The sequence below is a fragment of the Desmodus rotundus genome, chromosome 10 (assembly GCF_022682495.2).
Source record: "Desmodus rotundus isolate HL8 chromosome 10, HLdesRot8A.1, whole genome shotgun sequence".
NCBI lineage: Eukaryota > Metazoa > Chordata > Mammalia > Chiroptera > Phyllostomidae > Desmodus > Desmodus rotundus.
In genome coordinates, this window is record NC_071396.1 from 28,376,216 (window position 1) to 28,391,675 (window position 15,460).

The 15,460-nt window shown below is 52.2% G+C and overlaps 1 protein-coding gene across 2 annotated transcripts in view; it reads left to right on the forward strand.

Moving 5' to 3' along the window:
- ADAMTS17 (ADAM metallopeptidase with thrombospondin type 1 motif 17) overlaps window positions 1-15,460 on the forward strand; it is a 194,725-nt gene that overhangs the window by 52,868 nt on the left and 126,397 nt on the right. For both annotated transcript variants that reach the window (XM_053913384.1, XM_053913385.1), the window contains exon 7: window positions 2,509-2,552. In XM_053913384.1, coding sequence (XP_053769359.1) covers window positions 2,509-2,552 — 44 coding nt within the window. The remainder of the gene's footprint in view (window positions 1-2,508; window positions 2,553-15,460) is intronic.

Consider the following 15,460-nt stretch of genomic DNA (forward strand, 5'->3'; position numbering starts at 1 on the left):
GGCGGTCCTGTGTGACCACACAGGTCGCACACCCATGAAGTTGGCCTGTCACGGGGATCTGCATGGGCTTCTTTCTCTCGGGGAGCGAATGGTGGCATCTGAATGGACTCAGAGACTGGAGACCTCAGTCAGGACACCCTTTCTTTGTTTTCATTCCCCAAGTGAACTCCGCAGCTTCCATCGGCAGGTTTGTCGTGAGTTTGCTGTGGGAGCTGGAATACCTAGAGGTGACGCCACCCCTGCAGGCAGATGGCTTCCTTTTTATTTTCTGAGAAAGGACCTTGAACAGGAATGAGTGCGAAGATGCAAATGGTGGCCAATTCTTTGAAGGCAGGCCTTCCACTGCGCTGGGTCCTCTGCGAGCCCACCGCACCTCCACCACCTCCGCCCCTTTCCTCCGGAGAAGCAGCAGGTGGCATTGCAGGGCCCATCCACAGAGACCAGCCTCTGCCCTGCAGCGAGGCTGTGGGGTGGGAGTGCAGGGCCCCATCAGCCTGCAGAGCGGGTTTCTCTAGCACGATGCAGCAGGCACCTTCTTCTTGTCCTGTTGGACCGCTGGCCACACTCCTGTGGTCCCTTTACCCAGGTGAGGCTGTGGGACATGGCTTTCAGCACATCTAGGTGCTCACTCTAGGACACCATGAGCAAGGTCTTGTGCCACCTTGGCCTGTGTGTGTGTATGTGTGTGAGTGTGTGTGTGTGAGAGAGAGAGAGAGAGTTTGTGTGAGACCTCTGAAACATTCAAATAGGGTTTCAGAGAGACAATGTTGGGTTGGGGTTAGGTACCGCACCAGGGAACATATTTTTATCCCTAATTTTGTTTTGTTTCTCTGTCTGTGCTTCTTCCTCGCCACCCTCTGACCTATTAATAGCCTTCTAAAAGGTGGTCCTGGGCAGAAAAATCAAGTCAGGAGGCTTCTTTTTTCATATTCCCATGAATGAAAAGTGTGAGGTCTTGAAGGCCTTCTTTTCCCCTTCGGTAAAAGAGTTTAAAAATTGATTAGTAGAAATATATTTGTTAATGGAAAAATGAGAAACTTAAAGTAAGCAAAACCTCTGGGAGTTTCTGACAGGACTGGCCCCAGTTGCCTCACCTGCCACACACCCCCAGGCCGCTGGCCCAGCCCTCTCCTCTGGTTTGCAGGGCCCCTGGTAGGACTTCTTTGCCAAAGGCAGTGGGCCTGGACCAGGGAGTCTGTACATCAGAACCACAGATGGAATCTTTTGGACCTACCGGTCTGGAATTGGTGGGGCGAGTGGGTGGGCGGAATCTCCGACAGCCCTCAGGTGAGCCTGAAGCTAAGCCAGGCCAGGGAGCAGGCAAGCCCTGAGCCCCACGCAGTGCTGAGAGATGCCCGACACGGGCTACAGTTTGGAGTCAAATACAGCAGAACGTGCTGAGGATCAGAGAGGGGGGAAGGGGAGGTGACTATCGAAACGTTAGGTTAGGAGAGTCGTACTTTGCCTTTGTGTCACTCTGTGCCATGTGAATGGTGGGTCTGAATACTCGCTCCGAGAATAGTTTCCAATGGAGGGGAGGACCTGGGGACATGGGTGAGGGACAGGGCGGCCCAACCAGGACCTGCTGCTTTCTTTCACAATTTTGCTTAGAGCCAGCCTTGTCAGGCTGGCCCCATCTTCCACCCCACACAGATTTTTAAAAAGTAAAATGAGAAGATGTGGTTTCAGAGCACATCTTTTAAAACCTGAAGCTGCGCTGGAGTGGGTTCAGAGAGTACAGATGAGGGCGTGCTCTCTACTGGGTCCCCATTAGAAGGGGAGCCTAGGGCCTGGCCACTGCTGTCCTCACCTGGCCCCAGGCAGGGCAGCACCCCAGACAGTGCTCCGGCCAGCTCCCGAATGTGGGAACCTGCGAGAGGAATCATGGGCGTACTCTGGTTTTGGAAAAGAAGGGCCCAGAGTTTTCCTAATGCCAGTGAGCAGCCAGAGGCCAGAATGAGTCCCATGTACCTGCAGAACGGGGGCTGGACCAGGCTTTGAGTATCCCCATGCTCCCATTTGTCCAAGGCCACATACCTGGCGGACCCTGGGGGAGCTTTAAGGAAAAAACGTTTAGAAATGACTTCTTTTTTTTTTTTTTCGTCTTATTCCAGCACCTAACGCCAGTGGCTGCCCGAGGAGAGTAGCTGGGGGCAGTCGCTATAGGTTGCTGATAGTGCCCAATAATTGTCTCTGATCTGTGACTTGGCAAATACCTTCTTTCAAAATGTTTTCGGCTGTTGAAAGGAAGTCCCTCCAGCAGCCGAGCGTTACGTAGGGATGAGTTCAGCTATGAAAGGAGGGTCCTGGGTTGGGTAACTGGGCGTTCCACGTGGGAGTGCAGACGGGTTACTCAGGGCAAAGGCTGCTGGTCATCCGTCTTCATTGTAACCCATTGCAGCCAAAGCAGAAACGTTGCCCGCTCATCAGGATCCGGGAGGCGGCGTTTTCTTCTCCCCCTCTCGGGGACACTGCATAGCCCTGACTTATTTTTGTTCTTCCTTTCAGGACAGATTTCTGCGTACACAAAGATGAACCGTGCGACACCGTCGGTAAGTTTCGCGTTAGAATGATCATCGGAGGGGCGGAGAGATACCTTTGGAGGAGCTCTGCGTTTTTCTGTTGCTTCCTTCCTTGTAAATGGACTCTTTGACTTTATTCTTGGTTTTCTGGAAAAGTGTTGAGGTTGCTGATGGTGGAAGGCAGCCAGACAAAGGGTTAATGAGGAACATGTGTCATGTAAAACCAGGGGAGGAGCCACCAGGCTGCTCCAAGGTGACAACTGAAGTTGGGGGCACCTTTGTTTCTGAGCCTCTTGGTCCCCGGTGAAGGGGGGGGACCCTGCTGAGTTACTGCCCCGGATGATTTTTACCCAGTGTCCCATGTGAGGTGCGACTGTGGTCATGCCACTGGCCTCCACCAGCCTTGGCACCAGACTCACTGCCTTCCGGTCACATAGTGACTCTGAGAGCTGGAGAAACACCTTCTCCTTCCTCCTCTCCCCTCCCCTTTTCTTCCCTCCTCTACCTCCTCTTTCTTTCTCCCCACGTCCCTTCCACTCGACATTGCCTCTCTCCCCCATCCCCAGTGACATCTGGCTTGCCCTTGACTTCTCATATGTCTCCGGTTGGAAACGTAGTAATAGACTGCTTGGTGAACAGGGGACACGCGGAAGGTGCCCCGTTTTGTCTGCTGGAGCCCAAGCCTTTCTTCCCCAAAAGGTGGAAATACTGCTCCACCAAGAGCGAAATTCTGAATCGGACGTGCTTAGAATTGTGGGGAAATTGAGAGAAAGGAAAACAGCATAGGACTGAGAAATACATGCTACTGTGGAATTCCAATGTTCAAAACCTGTGCTTCTCACAGTCTGGTGTCGAGCTTTCTCTGTGGCTCTGCCGTGACGAGCCAGCCACCTCGGGTAAATCTTCGTAATCCATAAAGTGACCACTTTGGACTAGGTGACTTATCAGGCCCTTCAGCACCTGGCATAATGACAGCTCACAGTTTTGTCACATTTTAGAGTGTACAAAGTGATTTTTTACATGTCGTACTTCATCGATCCTCTAAACACATCTGAGAGCTGGGTGTCAGAAACCAGCCTACCAACATGTGCTTCCTGTTTGGGGGCTGCCTCCGTGACACAGGGACGAGACAACTGTAGTGTGATGTGGGCCCCAGTCAGGGGGCAGCTGACACACGCCTGAGTCCGACTGGGACTGTGGGTGACCAGTTTACGTTGACCTCTGTCCTCTGACAGAGCTGCCAAGGCAGGGGCCAGCCAGAGGGGTCCTGCTCCTTCCCAGTGGCCACAAGTCAGCTTGGACAGCCACCAGGCTTCTACCCAGGAGGGGCCTCTGCCCCACAAACCCCTGGCTCGCTGAGCTTGTCCCCATGGAGGCACCAATCCCTCATCACCTTCAGAAGACTCTGCACTGAACTTGGCTTTACCCGTGTATTGCGTCCTTCAGCATCTGGCAAGGGACTTGAAAGGCTTAGTCACCACTACTGATTGAATGAATGAGTGAGTGAATGAATGAATGAGTGAACGAATGAATGAGCAAACAAGTGAATGGATACATGAGTAAATGAATGAATGGATGGATGAGTGAATGAACGAGTGAATGAACAAATCAGTGAATGAAGATGAAGGAACTCCAGGGTTTTGAACAACATGCATCTGCTTACACGGCGTCCTTTCCCATGATTCAGAGCTGGCTTTTCTTTATTCTCTTTTAATATTACAACTTTCATCTCTGCCCTCAGCTGCGATGATGTCCTGTATCTCAGCCGGCAGGAGGATCTCTCCCCGAGTCCTGTTTTTCTCCGAGCCTGTCCTGGTGCCCCGTCTCACCGAGGGGCTGTTTGCACCTTCTAGCTCTCAAATTGCCGAAGGTTCCTGTTTGTGCTGCCTGCGGCTCCTTTCCCTTTTCCCACGGTATTCCAGGGTTTGATGCCATGAAAATGATTACTGTTTTGGGTTTTTTTTGGAAAAGCCAATTCCACTTAATACTTCCTCCTCAAAGTTCCCACCACTTTTCTCTTGTTTGGCTTCATCATATTCCAATTTTTCCTATTGTCTTCTGTCTCCCGGACCCCATGGTTACAGAATCAAACAGGACCAAACAGCTGCGCACGGGCTGCGGTGGGGATGCCTAGGGAGTGGCTGGGGAGGCCCGCTCCTGTCCACCTTGGCTGAGCTGCTGATTACATGGAAGGGTTCCCAGAGAGACAGGGCGCGGGGACTGGGGGAGCCCCTGGGGCCGGCCTTAAGGGCTGGTTACAGCATATCTTTTGCCATAAAGCTCCACTTGCCAAGACAAACACACGTTCTGAGATGAAGTGGAAACCCCAAGAGGTTTTCATCTTGGAAAAAGAAATCAAGAAATGTGGGGCCAAGAAGTCCTTCTCTTCCACACCCAGCTCGAGAGCGCAGGGATTGTGGCTGGGGCACCGAGGTCGCAGGCCAGGACAGAGCAAGAGCAGGGGCTCTATAGGCCCCCGCCCCGGCTCTGCTGCTCACCAGGTGTGACCTCGGGCTGGTTACCACCACCTCCCATCCGCGGCATCACGGAGGGAGGGAGCTCAGCCTGCCTGTGACAGTGTCAGGATTAAGTATGCGAACAGATAAACATCAAACGTTTGGCACAGCGCCTGCCCGCTGTGAGAGATGGTGGCTGTGATTTTTATTGGCTACTTCTAGAAGCTGACCGGCTGCTTCATGGTCTTAGTTTCGGAAGGTACCTGGTACTTCCGATCCATTGGCAGCTCTTGCCCACTCTGCCTACAAAATACAGTCCACCCTTGAACAACACTGTGTGGGGCTAGGGTGCTGAGCCCCGTCGCACCATTGAAAGTCAGAGTATCACTTTTGCCCCTGGGAGACTGGTTCCAGGACCCCTGTGGATCCCCAAATCCAAGGATGCTCAAGTCCCTCATCTAATGTGGTGTAGAGCCATCTGTGTGTGCGTCTGTGGACTCCCAGCTACAGGTGGAAAATACTGAGGGCCAGCTGCATATTCATGGGAAAAAATCTCCTTCAAGTGGCCACACACCTGTGATATTCAAAGGTCAACTGTATATTCTTAATCAGACCTCTTTTGACCACACCTACAGTTCCCCTGACAGTCCAGGCCTCTGTGCCCCTCATCTACTGGGCCCCTGGCCTCCCAGTGGCCTTCTGAACAGCTCGTGCTTACATGACCTTTAAAACATTGGTCAAATCACGTACGTTTCTTGCTCAGAATCCCCCAATGGCTTCAGAGGAAATATACAAGCTGCAGGCCTGCAGAGCCTGTGGCCCACGGCGCTCCCGCTGACCTCACTCCATGGTGCTCGCTCACCGGCACCAGCCACCACGTTCCTCCCTCGCCAGGTGTGCCTCTGTGTCCGGGCCACGCACTTGCTCTCGCGGGCCTGGCATGCACTCCACTGGACATCTCTTCAGCTCGCTCTCTCCTGTCCTTCAGGTCTTTCTGTACAAATAGCAAATTCTCAGGGAGACAGAAGTGGCCTCTGCATTTCCCTCTCAGTCATCAGGACCCAGCATTACATGTCTGTCTGTACGGTCAGCCTGTGCCACACAAAGGCACTTCTTGTCCTCACATCCCCCATTGTACTCCCAGCACAGCCCACAAGTCAGGTACTTGGCGGTTGTCTGTCATGCAACTGAATGAATGACTGAGAACAGATCTGTTGAAAAAGACATTAGTGGTTGTGTTTGGAGAGATTGAGGGCCCGGGTCCCACTGCTAGGGAGTTTTCAGTTTGATTTGTGATGCCAATTCACCCTCTTAAAAATAGATGACCAGCATAACTTTGCAGTGTGTTAATCTTCTGTACTTTTTAACACCAGGTTGTGTGAGCAATGGGTGAAGGAGTTTCCATTCTACCCACATTTGTTGAAAACTTAGATATTCCACTTTTTTTTTTTTTAAAGATTTTATTTATAGACAGAGGGGAAGAGAGGGAGAGAAACATCAACGTGTGGTTGCCTCTCGTGTGCCCCCTACTGGGGATCTGGTCCACAACCCAGGCATGTGTCCTGACTGGGACTTGAACCAGCGACCTTGTGGTTCGCAAGTTGGCACTCAGTCCACTGAGCCACACCAGCCAGGGCAGATTCTCTACTTTTAAGAAGCAACATTAGGCAGTGGGCCTTGGAGTTGATACCTGAAGTAGCTTTTCCACCTCTGAGACCTCAGGCAATTGAACAGATACACTCTGCCTCAAATGCAGATCCTAAAACGCAAATAAAATGACATCCATGCATGGAACCACTGTGAGGGTGGAACGGGGTAAAGCGCAGGTGTGCTGAACTGCAGAGACTGGAAGCCCATTCTGTGTCTTCCTGTGTCAAGTGACTTGTTCAGGTGCACAGCGAGAGGAGGGACCTAGCCTGGTGACTCTGCATTCCGACGCTGGCCAGCGTTTCCCAGAACAAGGAGGGAGAGGTGCAGGCTCTGCATCATCTGGGCCCCACCAGCGGGCTCCTGATTCAGAAGAAGGAGGGCTCATTGGGAGACTGTGTCAACACTGCCCCTGACTCGAAGTTGGTCTAAGAATACCAGGGTCTTTGTTCCACGTCTGGCACCCTTTCCATCTCCTGCAGGCTTCCACAGCCCAGGCATGCGGCCACGCCCAGGCCTTGAACATCACCCCTGCCTTTGAGTTGGGGGGCTACCCAGGCTGGAGCTGGGGAGGGGCATCATAGCCAAGCCTCCCACCTTGACTCTGCTCTGCAGGGATCCCGCCTGGAGAGACCGGCCTCCCATGCTCGTTTGAGGGGCTGTACCAGCTCTGTCAAAAAGAGTTTGTCTTCTGAGATTTGTACTGAAATTTGCATCTGCCTTCTGCCCTGACGGCCCCAGCCCACCCTGCCTTTTCTGCCTATTCTATGCTGACCATAAATTTCTTCATTGCTTCAGCTGCGGGAAAACAAGTCTCACCTCTTCAAGACAATCAAAGGGGGTGGGGCAATGGTCTCCTTGATTCATATTTGTTGATCTACTAAGTTCTACAGTAAATGACATTTATAAGTAAAAAGAAGGTTCGGGAATTACAGGTGAAGACTAAGAAAGGAGAATGGTGGTAAACATTTTCCCGTGTCTGTGCTCAGCCCAATTTGGGCTCAGAAAGAAAAAAGAAATGATGAGGAATGACTACACACCCTTGAGGTCTCCAGGGGGTTTACTGGAAGATTACGTAATATGGCCGCGGGTGAGTCTAAGGCCAGAAAATGCGCACTCAGGGCTTGAAAGAAAGCAGCGGGCAAAAGAAGACCCTTTTGGATAAGATTCAGCAAGCTCAGGCAAACCCGGCACCTGACCAGGCCAGCAAATGGTCCAAACCCCTCCTGCCTGGAGAGAGCCAAGGGCACACTAGGAAATTACTCACAGTGTCACCTCTGCTCCAGAGAAGGCCATGTAATCCCGAGTAGAAGATCAGCTGGTGAAACAGGTAGGAAAATATGACTTGATTGTAGACGGTCCACGGAGAAAGAAGCAAGGTCTCTTGTCATTAATGTCTCTTCTCCAGTCCCCACCAGGCCAGAAGATGAGGGGGGCCAGCCATTCCCGTCAGCAAGCAATCATCACCCGCGCAGTTCCAGCGGCTGGTCGGTGAGGTCAGGAGCCACGGAGCACAGGGAAACATCTTTAATGCAATGGGAAGTACCAGCGAGTTAGATGTAGGGGTCACTGCCAACAGGCATCACAGTGAAGCCTCCGTTAAGCTTTTCCTGGGATTGTCTGAGGATAAGTAATGGTGCCTTTGGGATTTGATGGGCTTTGATCAGCGGCGTGAGTTGAGAATTTAAAGCAATGGCGTGAGATCATAACACAGTGCTGGAAGTAGTGAGGCACGCCATCACTGGAAACGAAGCAACTTCACCGACCCCGATGGAGCTGTTGGTCTGTTTATCTCGAAGGCTGCTTTGGATCCCTTCTCCTCCAGGATGTGTGGGCTCCCCGTCGGCACTCCAACGGGGAGCGTTGCCAACTGTTAGTCCTGCGTGGTGCCAGCTGAGTCCCCGGCGCCAGGAGGGAAGGGTGGCTGCCTTCCAAGACTTACCTTGTCCGTCCCGCCACCTCCTCCCAGCTAACCAGTCTTGTCCCCTGGCTGCTGGGAGACTGGCCTCCTGATTGGGTCACCTGGCAGAGTCAGAACACCTGTGTCTGGTAAAAATAAAGAGCTTCACTTCTGCTAAGACATGTTCCTGTGTATATGTGTACGTGTATGCTTATTTTAATTTTTTTTTGTAGTTACCTCTCTTCCAAGGGTTATTGTTACCATGAGGTGCCTTCATTTAAACTCCAGTAACTTCCTGAGCTGCTGCTGAGTGGCTGATCATGACAGAAATGTTACGTATCAGAGTCTTCTGGGCTAACACGGTGGCCAGACCTGACACAGATATGAAGAAGGTGCCTCTGGGCATCTGCCACTGATACGTTTGTGACCCTCTGGCCCTGGCCGGTGTGGCCTGGTTGGAGTGTCGTCCTGTAACTAAGAGGTTGTGAGTTCCATCCCGGTCTGGGCGCGGGCACGTGTGACCTGTCTGGATGTGTCCGATCTCTAGTCCAGGCTGGCACGGGAGGCAACCAGTCGGTGCTTCTCTCTCCCTTCGATGTTTCTCTCTCTCCCTTCCTCTGTCTCTAAAAGCAATTTTTAAAAAAAGTCCTTGGGTGAGGATTTAAAAAAAAGAAGAAGCTGCCTCTGGACAGTCAGACCTGCTGTCTTTGGGAGCTTTTTGGCCAGAATACTGTTGCTGGGTTCGGACCATGCAAACAGGTTCCTCCACCTCCCGTCTCCTCTTGTGCCCTTGCTGGCCCGAAGGCCCCGTCTGCTGGTGGGTTTGGAATTTACCCCTGTGTGCCCCTGGCCTGGACTGCTTCTCTAACTCTGTACCAGTAGCCAGAGGGCGTTACCAGAATCTGCTGCTGTTCAGAGGACCCTCCCCCGCAGGCACTCGGCGGACAGGTTGTGAGAACATAAAGGTCCCTGAGAGGGAATCAGCTAGGACAAACGCCACTGATATGTTTCTGCTCCTCTGCAAACGGGACTGAGGGCTTTTCTCAGTCAATACTGCCTGGTTCTCCTTAAATGCCCAACGCTGGTTATGCTTGTGCTGGCTCAATCAGGAAGCTTCTAGAAAGAACTTGACCATGGGCTGGGCAGTCAGAGGCGGGAGCAGAGTGCATTGAGGGCCTTGGCATTGATTGGCGTGCCGGCCAGCCTGTTGTGTGTGTGCCTTCGTCTGGTGAGGGAGGCCAATGTGGTCACGTGTTCTCTGAGTGGGCTCCTGCAGGCAATGTCGTGCGGCCCTGTCGTGCTGGTGACAGACCATGAGCCTGTCATCTTGGCCTGCACGTACCTGTTCCCTGGAAGCCGGCACATCCCCCTGTTCGTCAGTGCTCCCGACTGCTCTTCAGCAGAAGGCCTTTGCCAGTGCTCCGGTGGGGGGAGCTTCGTGCCTGGTTCTCTGAAGGCGCTGCTGCTGTGGTGGGGACCCAGCACCACCAGTGCCTGTGTGGCCTCTGCGTGGTGGCCTCGGGGACAGGGCGCACTCTGTGCAGTCCATGCAGAGTGGGCTGTCTGCACTGCAGACGAGGGGATTGGGGCTTGTTCACTTGAGTGGGGCCGGCCTCGCTGCTGCTCTCAGTCCAGGGAGCGGCCGGTCACAGACACTCAGTTGCCTCATGCGACATTTTTGTTCTTGCGGGTCAAGTCCATTGGCTAGAGGCAGGTCCAGATGATTCAGCCTTGTACTGTGGACCCTTGAACAACGTGGGGTTCAAGGGTACCAAACTCTCTGCAGTGGAAAATCTGCGTAAAACTTTTGACTTCCCCAAAACTCAGTACGGGGTGAGCAAAAGTAGGTTTCTACTTGTTCACGTGGGAAATAACACAATAATTAATAAATAATAGCACAAGAATAAGCTGTCTCACGTACTCACAACTGGAAACCTACTTTGGCCAACCCTTGGTGTGCTTAGGCTTGGGTTCACACCCCACGCTCTGCTGCTGCCCAGATCCCGACTACCCGAGAGCCTCATATGGAATGGTGTGCATGCGGTGGACGCTCCGCCTCTGTGGATTCCCCACCACGGGAAAACACTGTCTTCAATCCCAGGTTGGTTGAACTCACGCATGCGAAACCTCACAATATGGAGGGTCGGCTCTGTAGTTACTGAAAAAAATCTGTGTATAAGTGGACTCATGTAGTTCAAACCGTGGTGTTCGAAGGGTCAGTTGTGTTTCTTGGTACCAGCCCTGTACCAGACATGGTGGGAGGTCAAGCCAACCCTTGTATCACGGGTCACTGCCCACGTAAATGTCCTCATGCTGCTACCCTGCGCACGCCTCCCCCCTGCTTGCCTCAGGCCTGCAGGGTGAAACCCCAACTTGAATTTTCCTCCGAGGCCTTTTATTGGCGACTCCTCACCCATCGTCCCAGACTCACCCTTTGCTGAAAGCCTCCTGATCTTAACTCTCCAGCAGGCTGTGCCCAGGTTGGCAGACGCAGCACTGGGGTGGCGGGATTTCTGCAGAACGTCGTTCCCAGTGGGCGTTGCATCTGCCCTGTGCACTTCCTCATACCACCAGCTGTGCAGGTTCTCCCTTCACTTGGTGGTGAGCGTGGTACAGCTTCGTGCTTACAGTGGGGTTGTGGTCCCTCAGTCCACACCTGCCTCCATGTCTCCAGGTTCTGGGGTTCAGCCCCCCTTTCTCTGGCTGGTCCCAGCTTGTCTTGGGAGACGTAGCTCCGAGGACCCTGTCCTCCTCTGTCTTCGAGTATCCCTGCTGTGCTGACAGCCTCTCCCACGCTGGGCACAGCAGCCATTTGGGTTTGTTTCTGAACCTGCTCTGAAACTGTTAAAGTCCCTTCTGTCCCCTTTTGGGTCCTAGCGTGGGCCATGCCCTGGCCCTTGATTGTTTTAATGAGACCACATGCATTTTCTGCCCTGAGAGAGGAATCATTCTTTCCGTTCCTCCCCAACCATTAAAAGAGGGATTATTTTAGGCCCCTGTATAATATCTTTGGTCCGCCTCTCCAAAGACTTTTGCTGAGATGGTTAGCTGCATTTCCAACAGTGGAGCGATAGTGAGTGCATGCTTCGAGTCAAGTGGAAGAAAACGGATTTCTTGTAGAATTCAGGCTATAAAGGACACGTTCCTGGTGGCCAGGAATTTGGTGTTAGGTTTTCCACCGGGAATTCCAGGTATCCGAGATCCAAGTGGAGCTTTGCTGGTCCCATTTGTGGGGTTCATGAAGTCGTCTACCCAGCTTCACAGCTTCCTTTGCTGTTCCTCACAAACCTACGGGTGGCCCTGTCCTGGACAAAGAGTGGAAGTGCTCAGAGCCCAGGGCTGTTCCCTAGGGCCCGCTCCCGGGAAAGCGAGTGCCCGAGGCAGCCAGTGCCGGACAAAGAGCTTTCTGTGTCCCTCTGTGGCTGCTTCAGAAAATGGGAGCCCGGGAGAAGGTTAAGGCAGATCAGAGGGGACCCCGGGGACACAGTGCCCTTTCCCAGCCTCTGCACTTGGGGTGAAGAGCGGGGATGTTGTAAGAAAGGCAAAGCTTTTGCCTCTTCACAATGGCGAGCATTTTCTCTCTCAGATTGAATCCCTTTGAGTCCCCGCCTTGGAATTTGTGAGGATTGAGCGATTTGTGGCACAGTTACTGCATCTGTGTCTCAACTGGTTCTTTCCCACTTCTCACCCCCGGCGGAGGAGGGAGGGATTGCCACCCACGGGCACCTCCTCCTCCGGGGCCGTCTCTTGCAGGTGGACACTCACGTGGGACTGTGCTGTGTTGTTGCTGAGTAGAACCCCAGGGCTGTGGTCAGGGTAGACATCCCACATACGTGGGTCCCTGGGACAGAAGTCCTGCCATTCCTGTGGCCATCCTCGTTTGGGACTGCTGCCTGCCCCTTCTGCCCTGTTCCTGACCAGCAGGGAAGGCGGGGTCCAGCTGCTGGCCCCGTGAGAGCAGCTCAGGCTCAGCACAGGTGGACAGCGCTGTGAAATGTTATCATTTCCCCATGCAGATGCACAAATTAGTTACCTAGGGACTGCATCTGGCCTCCCATAGGTTCTGTCTAGTTTTTCTTACTAGTTTTACAAAACTCACAGAAAAGAAAAAAGTGAAAACCAAACCAGTGTGCTTTCCCTTCCCTGACTCTTTCTTTGGCTTTTCTGGGTGGGTCTGACAGCATCCTGGATGGCAGCAATTGGCTGGACAGAAGTAGTGCTGCCCCCTTTTGACAGTTCCCAGTTTGTCACAGTCCCCACCCTGCCCTATTGCCTCTCTTCGCTGATGCTAAGTGGCAAGTGCCATTCGTCCTGAAGTCTATGCTGTTGCATTCCTTCTGGTACACTTAAAAGGAAACCCACATATTCCTTTATGCACATCTTTATAACAAAGTGAGGAAATGAAAAATAGGGTAAGAAGACAGAGTGTTTCAAGAAAATAAAAATGTGGAAGAGTATATTTCTTCATAGAATTCAGTCACAGAAAGCACCCCTTTGTGATTAAACTGCCACCAAAGCATGTCTGTCAAAAGAACACAATTCAGAAACCCACTGGAAGGGAGCCTGTCTCACCTGTTGGATACCTGCCTGGTCTTCAGCAGCCTTTGGGTTTGTGGCCATTTCTTAGTGGCAGCCGCAGGGGCATCGTGGACAGAATGGTTCTCATTGTGCAGGGGACTGCCTGGTGTGCTTCAGAACCTTTGTCAGAGGCCAGGGGTGACCCCCTCAGTCATTGTATTCCCTAGGTGGGTGGACAAATACCGCCCTCCAGGGCTTACCCCCTAGAAATGGCAGCACATGGATGCTAGTGCTCGGGGATGGCCATGGACAGGAGTGGTAGGACCCCAGCCCACGTGCTCGGCATAGGGAGGGCTTGCAGGCTGCCCAGGTGAGCCGGTTGTCCGAGTCCCGCACCCTCCTGGCTCGGTGCCGAAGCCCGTCCAGCCCGCCTCCACCTGCGGCAGGGCTCCAGGCTTTTCAGAAGATCCCGCAGAACAAAGCCACACTTGTTCTTATCACACCTTTCTGTTCAGACGTGCCACAGTCCCTTTAATCCAGGTGAGCTGGCAGGAGCGCCTGGCTCGTCTGCCAACATGGCAGTAAGAGCTATCCAAAGCCGGATGGATGCCCAGACTTAAGTGGAGAACTGTCTGCACAAAGTGGCAACTTCTCGGTGGTTACCTGCCCTCTGCTTCCTTCCGGCACCTATTTTGGCATTTGTGCCCCAGTTTACATTGTTCTGTGGGCGTGAATCTGCAGTAGCTACCAGGAAAAGGTTGCAACTAACAGTTGGGATCGATGTAAGTGGTGAGATCCAACAACCATCTAAACACTCTGGAGGCTAAGGCGCAAGTTACTTTAATAGGACAGTTTGGGGTGTGCACCAATCCACTTGGCTGACTGGGCACAGCCTGTGTAAGGGTAGCAACTGAGCCAGTGTGGTGGGCCAAGAGCGTCTCCAAGCTCTCAGATGGCGCCTGCACTGTGCTTCTGGGGGGCCCCGAGCCACCGGCAAAGGTGCCAGCCCCGGGCACACGAGTAAACGACGGGGCCCTATTTCTACCGCAGGAGCTGAGCCCCTTAGGAGCCAACCGAAGTCTGGACCTGCTTTCACGCCAGCGTGCAGACCAACCCACAAATCTGCACAAAGACACATTCTCTCCCTCTTGTAGAATCGAATTCCAGGAGGACTTGGATGTCCCGAGAGTGACGTGGAGGTCTGAACATGTGTGGGGTCTTTAGCAAATTGTTCCGACTGACCCGGTGTGGGACTGGTTTTAAAAAAAAGTGAAAGTCGACATATTACATTAAAGGGGGAGATGTAAGTGCGTTGGAATGCCCGCTATCTGAGAGCAGTACTTCTTTATCTCAAAAGGACAATAAGAAATGTGGGAGAAAAACGTACAATGGCTGGTTGTTCAGAATGACTTTGTTCACGCTGAGTTTGTACAAATCGTTGCAGACTGTCGTGTCATGGGACTAACTGTCCGTGCTGTTCATTGCTGTAGCCAGATATTCTCTCTGTTCTCTCCTTTCACACACACAAATACACATCCTGTATTCAGGATTCAAATGTCATCAGGCAGTGATACCAACTTGAGTCGCTACTGTAGAAACCAGACTAGAGTTTGTTGGTCTCAGTGGGCAAAAACCACTTCCAGCGTGTTTTTCTGTATATCAAGAAGCTGTTTGCGTTCTTTCAGTTGGGGAGGTTTGTAAACATCTCGTAGGCCGCTGTATTCAGAAAGACACATGCATTTGCCATCAAATTGGTATTAAATTGGAGATCAAGAAGCTTATGCTCAGTTCCTCCAAAAATTAAACAGAGTTACTGTATGACCCAGCAATTCCACTCCTGTGTATAGACCCAAGAGTATGGAATACACATGTCCTCACAAAAACATGGACATGAGTGTGTGCAGCAGCAGTATCCGTGCATCGCCCAAGAGTGCAAACTCCCCCGCGCGTTTCGCCAGTGGAGGTATACCCAGGCAGCGGGATACTATTCGGCGGTAAGAAATGCTAATCCAGACTGCAGATGGATGACTCTTGAGAATAGTATGCAGAGACAGAAGCCAGGCAAAAAAAGGTCACATATTGTATGAATCCACTTAGTTGAAATGTTCAGAACGGGGAGACCAGAGAGTGTAAGTAGATTGGTGGTTGCCTTGAGCTGGGGGGGAAAAGGGGTGACGAGTGACTTCCAATGAGTACAGAGTTTCTTTTGGGGGATGGTAAAAATGTTCTGAAGTCAGATCTTGGGGACGGTTTGCGCAACTCTGAATATGCAAAAACAGCATCACCCACTTTACGGTACGTGAATTATATCTCAGTTCATAGAAAGCTAGGTAAAGCAAATAGGAGAAAAAGTTATCCAGTATTGATTCTCATGGAAGGCATACAGCTGATCCTATTCCTATTCTGGCTACTAAATG